This window comes from Agelaius tricolor, unplaced genomic scaffold (assembly GCF_023055355.1).
Source record: "Agelaius tricolor isolate 1412-34295 unplaced genomic scaffold, bAgeTri1.0.p SCAF_6, whole genome shotgun sequence".
Classification (NCBI taxonomy): domain Eukaryota; kingdom Metazoa; phylum Chordata; class Aves; order Passeriformes; family Icteridae; genus Agelaius; species Agelaius tricolor.
The window spans coordinates 29,984,041-29,998,533 of record NW_027269266.1 but is presented as its reverse complement, the minus strand read 5'-3'; the positions used below and the strand labels follow the sequence as shown (position 1 = coordinate 29,998,533).

Genomic DNA, 14,493 nt, shown 5'->3' with positions numbered 1-14,493 from the left:
ACAAGAAGATATATGCCTTACAGTGATAAGTGTATTGAGCAGCAATAGGCAAGTTTTAAACTTCCTAGTTTGCAATTGTGGCTTATAATGGGAATAGTATACAAATTTTATTTTATTTTTATTGGAGTGACAGCGTTGGCAGGCTTGAGAAGTATCCTAGACATAAGTCAAGAGACAAAGTTTTCTCTCAGAGACAGTAAGGGGGTAAGCGAGTTTTTAAAAATAATATTTTGCTACATACCTAGTATGAATTGGAGTGAAAGACAAAGAAAGGCATCATCAGTCTTGTCTGCTTGACTTAGAAGTTGTATGTGTTCAGAACTGGTAATTAGAGCAATATAAGGCTGACAGTGCCATATATTTGCTGCCATCTCTCTTCCATTCCTTCAGGAGACCTTATTTATCACTGCTTCCATTATAAGGGTTGTAAGGCCTTTGTACACATGTCCTTACCAAGGTGAATATTATTCTACATTAATAAATTAAATCTACTAACACTAGTGAGCTGTGTTCTGCAGTTCTCATTCTTGAGTGAAAGCTGTATGGGGGCTGCCAGAGAAGTCAAGTTCCAGCCCTGTTAGATGTTAATCAAGTTGTTATCTATTTCCTCTCTTTTGCCAGTAATTTCTAGAACTTCACCAGTCTGATGTTGGGATTCTTCTGTCAAGTATTATTTCTGTACATCTACACATTTATATACATATATGTACATTTTTCTTTCCCTAAACCATATGGTAATAGTAGTATGTGTCATCAGTCCTTGGGTATCCAGGTTAAATCTGCAGTCCTCCTTGAAGCCTTGGCACTCCTCCTGCCTTCCTGGCTGACACATAAGTCCTGCAGTTTTTATATCATTTCCCTCATGCTCTTCACTGCAGCTAAGGCTTGAACCACAGCCACTAACATCACTGAAGATACTGTTCCAGTGTCTTCCAGAGTCTCCTCCAGATAGCTGGGGGATTGAATTGTTTCATCTACATACTCCTATTGTACTGTATTGTACTGTATTATGTTCTGTTCTGTTCTGTTGTATTCTATTCATTTGCAAAAGGAGATACTTGCATCTGGTCTTTTGAGTTTTTGCCCTGAAGGAAACTTTACATTCTGGGGAGGAAAACAGTTCTGATTCTAGTGAAAATAATACAGTTGTAAAACTCTCTTAAGGCAAAAATACAAATTGAATTTTCCTGACATTTGCCTTGGGACCTGGACCTGTTGTGTGCTGAGCTCCTGTGTGGCAGAGGTTGCAGAAGCCCTGCCAGCCTGGGGTGGGCAGTAGGTGCAGGCAGTGGGGGAAGCCTGGCTGGCTACTTTCTCTTCAAACTGACATGCTCTGGCACAGTTTCAGTTGTACTGAATTCATATTTTTTCAGTGAAAAGAAAAAGTTTCATTGGGAAATTTCCAACCAGCTCCATACCCCACCACATTAATTGCAAGGCCACTGGTGGGTGTTGGCATGTGCCCTTTTTGTTCTAGTCATGTTAATTTGCCCTGGTGTGGTGCAGGTTTTTCTACAAATACAGAAGCTCTAAGCCTCCAATTCTTCTGTATACTGACATGTTTTCAAGTACATACTGTCCTGCCAGCTGTGAGAGAATGAGATAATATTAATACCATCATCCTATCTCCTGCCTTGCTTCACTCCCTTCCCCTTCCTTTTTTCCCCTCTGTTTTTGTACAGTTGCAGAGAGGTCTCCTCAGTTGTCCTTGCCAAGGTGGTAGCTCTCTGTCAGGCTGTCAGATTTACCCACTAATAGCTATGAAGAGTGTGTGCTCCAAGGAAGGGAAAACTGAAATGCATAGCCTTCAGTTGTTGTGAGAAGACATTTCTCATTAACCAACAAAGAGCTGTGGAGTGTTGAGGTTATGATAACATTACTTCGGTGGTTGTGACACCAGTAATGATTTTCTTCATATTATTTTAGAAAGTGTGCCCTTTTTCCTGTGTTAGAGGTTCCTTCCTTTCATTAAAGCCCAATCCTTAAAGTGTTCTCACCTTACATATATTTAGAGGAAATTGGGGGCTAGTCAAGGGTACAAACAATTTGGTCTCTGTTTAGGACATTTCTTGCATGTCCAAACCATGTATCTGCAACTGTACTGCAGCTCAGCACTACTGAAGTGTGCCACAGGGAAGGGTACACTAGGATTCCTGTTTTCAATAATGGATTTTATGGTTCTGTTACTTTCCAAAGAATATTAAGGGTTTTTTTCTTTTTAACTGTGAACCCTCTGGTGATTGGACTTACTCTTAAAGGTCTTTTCCAACATAAACAATTCTGTGATTCTCTGAAAAGCTTCATGAGATTCCTCTTTTTCCACTTCTTTTGCCTTTCCTTAACTACACAAACTTTTCTCATATTTTCAAGTGGCCTGCACAGTGAACCCCCCCCCCCCCCCCGCTTATATTTGGACCACTACTTGGGAACATCATACAAGTGAGTTTTGGGGGTTTTTTCCCTTAGGACCTGACTGCAGCCCTTCAGCTCACATAAGGACTCACATTTAGCAGTGCCCTATTCCCATGAGCAGTTCCTTTCTTCTTAGTAATAGAGAAAGCAGAAATAATCCTACTCTCAGCAGTTTTGGGATTACAGGCAAAAATTGTGTTCCTTGATGTATGACTGTGTAGGGATATTAATCTTTTCCCTGATGCCTGTTGTCTGTCGTCTCTTGTCTTACCAGCACTGTCCTTTTGACCCCTCTACAAGGATAACTCATTATTAACGTTGCCTTTGCTGCCGATGCTCAGTATGCAGATGACAGCACAACAGTTTTTCTAAGAGGGCTTGTTCTGTGCATTATCAGACACAGTATTCACAACTGGCTGCAGCAACAAAGGATTTTTATTATTTTTTTTCCCCCGTGTTGTGGCTTGTGCCCATTTTATCACCGTTTGTGTAGCTGATAAATTCAGAGGAGGTTGTGCTAAGCCCAGTGCTGTTGTTGTGCATCTGTCGGACTGATAGCTCAGGGTGAGACCACTAGCAAGTTTTGGTACAATGCCTGGGTGCTTTTTCCTGAAGGGTCAAATATTTAGAGTGTTTTACAGACTGGTCAGAAGTCACTGAGAGCCAAAACAAAATCACTGTGTGAGGCATTTTAATGTTATTAGTCGATTTCTACCAGTATGCTGTGATTAGCCCACATTTATTAAAGGATTTAACAACTGCAGGGGAAAACAAAAATATTAGAGTACAGAGAACTGGGGAAAAGATCATGACATCACAAAAAATAATAAAATGCAATATGTAAATCCTGTGAGCTGTATTTTGTAGTGAAATGAAATAGCACAGCCTTAGGTAACATTTTTTTTTTAATACTTAAGAACTGCCATATGACAAACTTCTGTTGATGGTCCTGCAGTCCTTTAAGGTAATTTTTCCCTTGATATTTGGAAAAAGCAGTGATCTTGCAACTTCAAAACAAGTAGCCCCATTGAAAACGTTTCATGTTTTGGTATTTTAAATTGAGGTAGAGTAGTAACTATTTTTTAATTTTCATCTTTCTGAAATAAAGAGAGGGTAACCACTGCAGATAAAAATACTGGTCTCCTCCTTACATAGGGGTTGAGCTGTACTGGTGACTTTGAAAGCTTTTCTCCTGTGGTAGTTGAAAGTGAATCAAACATCTTAATACAGATTTTGATCTCTCTTGAAACTCTGTGAAATGCAGTAACATATTCTGAGATGGATTATCCACAGAGATCAGAGATATTGTCATCCACCTTCACGTTAATTGTGATCTGCTCACTTCCATTTTTTTTTTGTCAAATGAAGGGGAATAGCCTGTGAAGAATAGAGTAATTTTTGTACGTGTTTGTACTTCGGTGACTTTAGATCTAATTTTGCAGTTTCCACAATAACAGATTCTAGGGAGAAACACAGGGAAGTGTAAGAAGGTGATCATCCTTAGTCTTGATAGAAGTGGTCTGAAAGTGTATCTTAGATGTGTTAACAGAATGTGTTTTGTTGTGTTTCTTTTTTTCCTTTCCCTTTCTTTTATGCTTGCAGTATAAATGTGCCTATATTTTATAGCCAGGACTCACCTCATTGTCTATTATTAGCACTAGTGAATGTCTCACGTTGTAAGACTTCATTTTCCATTGCTTCTAGGAGTTGTTGCATATTTTCTGTTTTTTCTGAAAGCTGTCTGCATCAGCCTATGTAATTCTATGTGAAAAATGCAGCCAACATTGTTCAGAAGTAGCTAAGAGTGAAGTTAGGGGTAAATCCTGTTTTGCTATATTAAAAAAATATAAATGGCAGTAGTTCTCTGAAAAGCTCTTATGCCCTTATTATTCTGAGGTGGGATCTGAAATTCCTTTGTGTTTTTTTTGCCATCTTCATAAATATTTGCCCAAATATGACCCGAATTAAAGGCCAAAAAATGCAGTTTGTACAAGCTCTGTAAAGAGTTTCTAGAGCTCTGGAGGTTAATATTTGAAGGCTCTGGAAGCTCCAAGCATGCTTCAGCCTGAGCTGTGAAGGGTTTTCTGTACAGCTGCAGCTCCTGGCTGTTAGAACCAGAATGTGCTTGTAGGATGTAATGAGCCAGGATGGAGATTTAACTCTGTCACTTTTGGTGTGTCCAACCTCAGTGGGCAGGTTTGAGGACCTCAGTGCCACACTGCAAAGGCCTTTTGTCTTAGCTTGGACCCAGTCTCAAAGTTAAGTCTCAAAATATGCTGAACAAGGAAGAGATGTAGGGATGGAGCAGGACAGAGTGAAAAAACCCAGTGTTTTATTCAAAGGAACTACATTAGATAATACAAAGATTACCTGTCAATGTTTCCCAGTTTTTTGACTTGACTTCTCTGTCTTTTTCATGTTCTTGTAATTCTTCTTTTGCATGGATAGTATATACCAGAGATATTATAACACCCAAGCAAAAGGACATCTTCCCAGCAAAACAAACAGTCTTTGGAAATGAGGATCTTGTTACTTTGTGGCTCTTGTCAGGCTCTGTCACCAATTTGAGAACTTTCCCTGCATGGGCAGTCAAAGCGTCTCTACACTTGTTCTTCTGACCCCACTTCCTGACTCTGCTCTTGTGTTTCACACTGCTTGGATATGTTCCTGTGTGCACAGGGAAGCTCCTTAAATTCATTGAGGGGAGCAGTCTCCTCTTCAGAACGCAAACAGCCCTGGGAATCCTCTGTGTTGGCCTTTTCCCGTACTTCTCAAGGGCATGACCTGGCACCAGCATCAAAAGACATAGAGGCAGACGTGATTGACATTATCTGATTGTGTTGAGTCAGTTTTACCAAATTATGCTAGGAAAACAAAATGTTCCTGCCCTCCATAACTTCTAGAAGAGGCAATTTCTTTGTCATTTAATGTGATTTTGGAGCAGATAATCTGTGTAAAGTTTGCTTTGTTGCGTGTTGCCAAAAGAAGATTCTCTTTGCCTTTGCTTAGTTGTTTGGCAGCAGGAAAATCTGCCTGTGCACTGGATTTTCCATGCTCCATTAAGTTTATGGATGCCTTATAGGTTATCTCTTAGTTCCTTCATTACTTTTTTACCCACTGAAACCGGCAGTGTGTGAATCTGTCTGGCTCTGGTATTGGCTGGGTAGCTTTGGGTCTGACTCCTTTTTAAAAAAAGCAGGTGAAGAGATGTTGGACAAAAGTTCTGTCATTGAGAAGTGCATAGTTTGCATTGCTGGTTAGGGATGTTCCAGCATAACAGGCACTTCAGTAATGGGTAACATAGATACGGAAATTAATCTTTGCACAGTTGTCCTGTCCTGGAGAAATTATGTGAACATGGATTTTCTTTTCAGTGAAGTAGGCTTCTGAATATACTGTCTGTTGCAGAGCATAATGGGTTTTTTTTTTCTCTTAGAAAGCTGGTGGAAAGAAGAGCAGTTTTTAAATGCTATTTCTAGCAGTGGAGGTTTCTCACACGAAGAGAGGAGGCAGTGCATTCTGGGTGTTGGATCCTTTTTTAATTAATTAAAAGGCCAAACTCAGGAATGCAAAGAACACAGAAATATCCCTGATACCAAAGTTACTAGTTGCTTTGGCCAGAGATTGGGTTTTTCCCTGCCAATTGCAAACAATCCAGAAACCTAATGGCTTCCATAAGGAAGCCAGCCCAGTGTGGCTGTTTTCAACAATGCCATAGGTTCCTTCTGCTTCCTTCTTCCTCTGTGCTAATTCTGGGGGTCATATTCCTGCTCATGCAAAGTGTAACTCACAAGTTGAGGCCCGCTAAGCAATGACTTCCAGCTGTTTCATTCCTGTAAGCATATAAATATTTATACCACCCCAGGGTTCCTTTCTTGCTGAAAATAAAGGTAGCACTTGTCTGCTGTTAAAATATATTACCCAGGAGATAAATGGCTTACTTCAGTATTAGGAAGATGGATGAGAGGAGTGGAAAATTGGCTATAATGTTGGTTGGAAGATCCACTGAGTCCAGAGAACCTTGCTGTTTACTTGAAACTCCTGCTGGGAACTGACATCGAGGTTGATAGTGCTGTGTTTAGCTATCAAGAGATGATTAATTAAAGGCTGTAATAAATGTGAAATATAGTGGCTGACAGATGCAGAGCTAGCTAAATTTCCTTGTGATGGGTAATGTGCACCATGGATTGATTATAACATCCTAACAGGATGTGAATGGTGCTTTTGAAGGTACAGATGGGACAGGGAGAGTGCACATAAGGCCACATGTAAAGTGAGATGGGAGTTTACCTCTGTGGCATTTTGGTGCTCTACCCCTTTCTATCCCACCTCAAATCCAAATGTATTCTGATCGAGGCTGCTGGGAGTAATTTCCTACCCACTGCCGTGGAGCAAAGTAAATATCAGATAGGCAGTGTGGGGGGCTCAAATCCAGCTGCCAGCGTAGCATCACCCAGGTGAACTGGGATGCTGTGGTGGCCTCTCTGCCCTGATCCATAAAATGAGAGCTGGTGATGCTGTGCCCTGCACGGCCAGCACAGGCTGCAAGGGCTGTGTGAAGGTCTGGCAAACTGCTGTAAGGCTTCCTTGTTAATTGGAAGCGTGATGAGAACGGCTCTTGAGGAGTCAGTCTGCTGGCTCTCAGGGACTTGGCCAGGGTGCTGCCGTGCCCTTCAGTACACGCTGCTGTCACTTGGGGGCCCCTTGCATCCTCCTCATCTGTCACTGGCTTTAGACGGAGCATGCTGAGAACAGCTCGGTTTTCTTCCAGCAAGAATTATTTCACGGACCATTCCAGGTTCTGGTAAATGAAGCGTGCCTTGATGTCATTTCAGAGTAATATCTGTATTGAAATCAGAACTTGTGAAAATATGTAGGACTTGCCTATGTGCTTTGCTTTGTTCAGGTTAATTGTTGTGGCTTGTTGTATGATTAAAGGGCCTGACTGAACACCAAAATATGTCATGTATAAGTGGGGGTTTAATGAAATAGTAATTCTTCGCTTAAAGTGAGATTGTGTTTGATATAAGATAGCAAAATAAAGAAATTCTCTATTCTTCTCCTTTTTTCAGGGAAATATTTATTATAGGTAATGAAAATCCAACTTGAACCCAATTGGCCTTAGTTTTGCTCAATTTTTGATAAAATAGATTGATTTTTCTCTTCCTTGAAATTGCTAAAATTAGCAAGAACAAGAGGAACAGTCTTAGGAAAATCTTACCATTGGGGCACTTTATGCTGTAAATTTGCTAACACCTACTCCAAAGGTTTTTTTGAAAATATCTCTGCCTAGTGAGATGCTGAAGGGGAAACACTGTCTTCCACACCAACCATTGTTAATGTCCTTTCAGTATGAAAGAGCTTTCACCCTCCCAGTGCTCCCTGTTGACTTGCTGCCAGCTGCTCATGTATGTAATGTATATGGGTGTGCTTAAAATCCATTCCCATCTATGAGGAAATAGATGGCTTGTACAAATACAGCACCATACATCACATACATTCTCCATATGTGCTGCAGTTTGGAATGTCAGTGAGCACAGGGAAATGAGGATTGGGGCTATTTTAGAGGATGGAAATGCCAGAGAAGAGACAGAGAAATGGAGCGATTTATTTGTTTGGATAAATCTCCCTTTTACTGAATTGCTTTAATGCTTTGCCTGCTCTTCTCTCCTTCTCTTTTGCTGCTTCTTTCATTGCAGTTTTTCAAATATGTAGGCAACAAAAACCACAGCCAGTGAAATGGAAGATTACAATCATGCATCAGTATTCCTGTAACGTGGCTGCTCAATAATGTCTCCTGGGAGTGTTACAATGAATATCTGACATTAATTGTCTCAGTACCTGTATGTCTGACCTTGCAGAAATTTAATAGATCAATTCTACATGTTCTTTACTGATAAAGAAAACTTCTTCAGGGCAGGGGCTGCATCTTTGGGCACGCCTGCACCACAGTGACAATCAGAAGTAGCAGTCAGATTCACTGGGTCTCAGAATAAAAAATTAAATAATAGAAAGAGGAATCATAAAGTCCTTTCTCTCCCTTGTTTTGCCAGGGTAGCTCTGTTCCTTAACATTTTTAAACCCGTTTGAAGTCTTTTTAACTGCTGGATACTGTACGTTTCATGCACAAATGCTGTTTTCTCTTCTTTGAGTACTAACATATATGGCCTTCATATGTGTGTTTGACATACTGAACAATATAACTAAACCAGGTCAGGATTAGAGCAACAGCACCTACTGGGATGTACTTGCATGGAAACAGCTGCCTCTTTTGTGTCGCTCACTCTGCGGTGACTGAATGTGCCAGGAGGATCTGGCAGGGGGCTGCGCGCCGCTCTCCGGCAGCCGCCGCGTTTCAAAGCGCCCTGCTCAGTCAGCAGCCAGCCCTCATCTCCCGCTCTGCTCCGTCAGCTGCCTTCGGCTGCGCTGGGCATGAGGGCTGCGTGTGCACAAATGGATCATGGTTCACCTCCCGGCCGTTTCAGGGAGCGGGCAGGGAAAAAGTCGGTGTACAAACCGCAGCTTAGCCAAAATTCACGCACACGGCCGTCACTGGGCTGAACTTTCTTTGGGGGTGTTTGTTTCCCAAGTTAAAAAGTTGTTGAAAAGAAGGGAGAGCCGTAAGCCCAGTATTTTAGGAGATGCTCAGAGGTGCACATGACATGCCTGCCCACTGTCTGTATTGCCTTTACCGAAGTACAGGAGAGAAGGTTTACAGAAGGTGTATTCTAGCTCTCTATTACTGGCGTGCTCGAGAGCACCTGCCGCTTTCAGACTATTGTTACCTGTCCCCTGCTTTGTTCGACTGTCTGGGAATTAAACAAGCCATCACCTTGGGGACACGGAAACCCGCATATTGAAAGCCCCACTCCCACCGGCTTCTGTGAATTAAAATCCAACACACGGAGCCCAGTGCCTCTCACAAAGGGAGCCCGGGGTGCAAAGAGCCCCCTCCCCAGTCTAAGCCCCCGGGCGGCGGGATGGCAGCCCCAGCCCCGACCCCGGCGGGCACTGACCGGGCTCTCTCTGTCCCTCTCTCTCCCCCTGCGCTCTGAAGGTGGACGATGGAGGCGGCGGCGAGCGGGCGCGGGAGGCGGCCGGCGCGGCGCTGGTGCTGCGGAAGGTGTGGTCACGCAGCCCGGCCCCCGAGCGGCGCGGGAGGTAAGGCTTCCGCGGCTCCGGGCGTGCGGGGCTGGGCCGGCCGGGCCGGGCTCGGCGGCGGCGGCGGCGGGCGGGGCGGCGGCCCGCGGCCCCGGCAGGGCGATGGCCCCCGCGGGGGGAGCTTAGGGGCCGGCGGCGGCGCGCAGGGAGCGGGGCGCCATGGGCAGCGGCAGGGTGCGGGTGCCCGAGGCGCTGGCCGGCCGCGGCGGGGAGCGGCCGCTGCCCACCTTCGACGTGCCTTACTTCAAGTACATCGACGAGGAGGACGAGGAGGATGAGTGGAGCAGCCGCTCGCAGTCCTCCACCGAGGATGACTCCGGGGACTCTCTGCTTTCCGACAGATACGTGGTGGTGTCGGGGACGCCGGAGAAGATTTTGGAGCATCTCCTCAGCGACCTGCACCTGGAAGCCGCCCAGGACAAAGAGACGGGTAAGGAGCGAGCCTGGCGGGGGGCGGCGGCGGCCGGGGATGGGGTAGAGGTGCCGGTCCCGGTGCCGGTGCCGCCAGAGCGGCGCGGGGGTGGCTCCCGGGCACCCCGGCCGAAAGCCGCTGGCAGCTGGGCGTGCAGCCGGGCGATGCGGGAGGAATCCCCGAGTGTGGCGCGGCGGCCGGGCGGTGGCGGAGCGGCACCGGCCCCGGGGCAGGAGCGCCGGCGGCAGCGGAGCCGCTCGGCAGCAACTTGAACCGCTTTACCTTCGGCTGTGGCTGCCGCCGGGGCAGCGCAGGCTGCGGCGGGCTTTGTACAGCACCGTGTCCCTGCAGACAGGGCTGCCACCCCTCGTAGCCTGCAGCTGTTCCTGTATCCGTCCGGATGCTTGCAGCGCACCTCACCTCCTGGCCAGCTTCTCGTTTTGCCACCACCCCGGTACTTTGGCACGTCTGTTTCATTAAAACGGCTTATAAATTTCCTCATAGCCCGGGGCACACCGTATCGCCCAGTGCTCTACTTGTTTGTCTTCAACCAGAGATATTTCATTCCAGCCTAGAGCAATTTTATCTGAATCGGGCTACTTGACATGCATGCAATTTAATTTCCAGCTGGATCTCTTGGATATATGCACAGCTTGCTGTCACCAGGAGCTCATGGAATAGTTTATCAGAAGTGCCTTTAACCTGCAATTCATAGATGCTTTTAATGGAAGCAGCCAGGCTGGTGAGACTTTTGGAGGTCCTGAATACTGAAGAGGAGGGTAGGTGGCCGTCAATGGCACTATGTATTTGGTGATCCTCAGCAGGGTTAAAATGCATACTCCTGGTGCCTGTATATATCTTTCTCTACAAATGAGATTACTGAGAATAAACACAGTTTAATCCCTTTAAATGTCTGAAAACATAAATAACATCTGTGATTCCCAGAGGAATATCTCAGAACAAGTCATTAGTTTAATGTGGGACAATAGGCATATTCCTGGTGCTGATGTGTCAGTGCCCCAAAGAAACACATAGAGTGTCTGCCAGTGATATTATTACAGTGTTCCTAGTGCTGCTTTTGTCTGCCTAGACATTAATATTTAGTGCAGAGAGAGACTGTCGTTGTTTTCCTTCCACAGATGCACTACGTAGTTATGGGTGTAATTTACTTGAACCAGCTCCTTGGCAGTGTAGTGAGGATCCTTCCTTGGCCTTTTAAGGTCAAATATTGGAATAGAATAAGTTTTCTCATTAATGTTTATCACACAAAGATTGGGCAACATCAGCTGCCAGTCTTATAGTCTGCTTCACCTTATTTTATAAGCTCACAATCTTGCTGGAAAACAATGATACTTTCAGTAGTGATGTGCATGACATTTTGGTGTTTGTAAAAGCAAAGCACTCCTTATGTAAAGCCTAAGATGCTGTGTACATCCTCTCATGTACTACCTTTTTTTTTTATCTCTTTACTCTCTCTCCCTCACAGAGAGGCTGTTCCTAAGCCTGGTCTTTTTGTTGTACAGAGGGGTTGGTAAACTGTCCTCAAAGCAAATGTTAAACCATTACTTGCTTGGTTGTTAGCAGATGGTAAAGTATTTAAAGGTTGATTAGCTTCCCCTCACCTCTGCCTTATCCTAGCTCCTTTGGAAAGAAACAATTAAGCTCTGCCCTGTAGCCAGGGTTAACTGGATCCCAGGGGCAGAACAAAGTAGCTGTGCCTTTGGTTTTTTGCCATCACTAAGATGTGTGCTAAACTTGCCCAGCAGCCCTCCACTCTCTCGAGGGTAGTTCCTCAGATACCATTTTCTTCTGACTTTATCAATGTGGTAATACAGAACTTCCTTAAAATGACAGATTTTAGGAGTTTTGTTTCCCAGTGGTTTATGAGGGGGATGCCCCATAATGGTTTTCACCAGCTTCTTTTGCAGGCTCGGTTGCCTTTGGCATGAGGAAGTATGGGATTCTGCATATTGTGTACAGCTTTGTGTGTGTACCTGAAGGCATCCTTCTGCCCTTTGGGTACTTGGATTTGCTGGGTTTTGTATTTTTTTCTAGTGCCAATCTGGCTCATCTCAGAGAACGATCAAGTTGCCGAGCCCTGCAGGCTTGTGTTTTAGCAGGCATAGCTTCACAGAACATAAAAGGACAATGTTGTACCCAGCTGCTGCTCCTGCTGTCTGTCTGCCAGTTCCAGGATGACTTCCGTGGCCTCTTGCTTTCCCTGCAGCCCCCAATGCAGTTTCCTTATTTGTGTCTGTACAGAACAAGAGAAAGAGCTGTTCTTACATTCGAAGGTGCACAGGGGGCTGTTGTTCTGTTTGACCCTTTGCACTGCTTCCCAAGGAGGGATGCTCTGCATGTTTTCAGTCCCACCCTTTGGATACCAAATCATAACTGCAGCCCTCTATGGCTGTTAACAGAAAAATCCACTATCCTGGGGCTGGTGTGGTCATGGAACACTGCCTTTTCCAAACACCACCATGGTGAATGATGTGCCATGGATTGCTCCCAGCCAGCCTCCATTTTCTAGCCCAAGTCAGCAGACACTGCTTGCACCTGAGAGCCTAAAGCAAATTTTGGGGCTGATCTGGAAAAAATTTTACTGGTGTCCAGCCCAGTCTCCAGGGCTTCCTTCAACTGCTGCTAAACCTGCACCAAGGCACCTTAAGCACTCAGCTTAATAAACTCTGCCATAATAAACAGGTGGGGACCCAGCTTGAAGAGTTCTCCCAGTGCCTGTGCCATAACAGAGCTCTGTTAGAGCAGCTGAGGACATCTGAAGAGGACACTGCAATCTGCAAAGCTTGACTAGTCTATTGCTCTGGTGACTTCCACAGGCAGGATGTCTGGAAAGCCTGAGGTCTGCAAGACTCTTTAGGCTTAACTTAGTAATTGTTTAATGACTGAGGGATTTTTGTGATGACTCTGTCAGGGGGTGTATGCGAGTTCTTGGGGTATCACCTTAAATTTGGGCTTGCCACTAACAAAGGCTTGCCAGCCTTCCATCTCAAAGGGAGGAAGTTTTCATCTCACTGAGGTACTATAACCTGTAAAGTACCAACCCCCAAGAAGACTGTTCTTGTTTCCTGACATGGGATGGATGGAAATTTTAAATTTCTGTAACAAACAACTTTTCTGAGTCATCTCTAAGGTGGTTGGAATCTGCTGAGTGTGCATTTTAGAGTGCAATTTGAGGTTTTAAGAACTGAATGGAGAGATACACTTCAAATATGTCAGTATCTAGGTAGAAGATGCAAAACTCCTGGGCTAATCCTCATCAAGGGTGGGGATTTGAACAAGTAATCTTCAAGAGGCCAAATCTTAGCATCTCAGGATCCCTAATCCCTTCCCGTTGACTACACCATTTATTTAGAATCATTGTTCTTTTATATAAAATCTTTATTACTTGGATGTTAGCAGTATTTCCTTCTCTAGATATTATCCTGATGTCATTTTTGGAGTTTTCTGTAGCTGGTCTCTGTTCAAACATACTGTCTTGCTTTGTGGTGGTTACATTCAACATCTGGCAGCCTCTGGAATGATGTAGTGATCATCACATCCACTGCTGCTGCTCCAGGCCTGCCTGGATCTCTCAGACCATTTCCTTCAGTCTATTGGGTCACCTCTCTCGGGCAGCTTAAGCAGAACATTGCTGAAGTAGAACATAATCTCCCCCACTGCATCTGCTGACACCACATGTCTTTTACCTCCCTACTACAGAATTCATTTCAGGGAATGACTAGAGAAGAGATTCATTTGTGAAGGTGTTTGAGAGCAAGAGGCAGAGGGAAGGTGTGATCTGGAGAAAGGAAATAAACGTGGGATGGTATGATTGGCACAACATGGTGGTGTTGGTATTAACTGATGTGCCTTTGTAGTGGACTGGGTGAAGGGGATTGTGACAAGGGGGGAGACTTGACAGTTTTGTTAGGCTATTGCGGATGTTGGGATGGCAAATGATGCAGGGCCTGAAGAAAGATTAAAGGGACAGAAAAAGAGGACAAATCCTCATGATACAGCTAAAGGAGAGGCAGAAAAGTGTAAGTATGGTCTGTATTTCTCTGGAGTAGGAAAAGGAAGGAGTAATGACCTTTGTACCTTGCTATGTCACCTTATCTGGGACTGTGCAGGATCCTTGGATTAGTGGGAACTCTCCCCTGTCATACAGAAGCAATTTTACCTTTAGGATTTTAACATACCACCTTGGAGGGGCCTTCAGACCATGACTATTTGTCCTAGAAGTCCTGTGTAGTAAGAGTTACTTTTGTTTAACGCATTCTGTTTCTGCACTGCGCCAATGGCACTGCTGTGCTGCTGGGCAGTGGCACCCTCTGTGGAACTGTACGTGACCTTGGAGGGGAATGGTACTATCTTGCATGAACTGACTGTAGTCAGCTGCCAAATGAAATTGTGAAAAAGGGACACAGCTCTGCCTTTTCTAGATTGTCTTTTGCTTAGTATTCCAAGAAAAAAAGGCCTGGTTGCTTTTTGATAATTTTTTCTTAGTT

At 44.7% G+C, this 14,493-nt stretch overlaps 1 protein-coding gene across 1 annotated transcript in view; it reads left to right on the top strand.

The window, feature by feature from the left end:
• The window catches only part of RAPGEF5 (Rap guanine nucleotide exchange factor 5), a 157,736-nt gene that overhangs the window by 83,524 nt on the left and 59,719 nt on the right, over positions 1-14,493 (top strand). The window contains exons 10-11 of the mRNA XM_071429179.1: positions 9,470-9,573; positions 9,915-10,003. Coding sequence (XP_071285280.1) covers positions 9,470-9,573; positions 9,915-10,003 — 193 coding nt within the window. The remainder of the gene's footprint in view (positions 1-9,469; positions 9,574-9,914; positions 10,004-14,493) is intronic.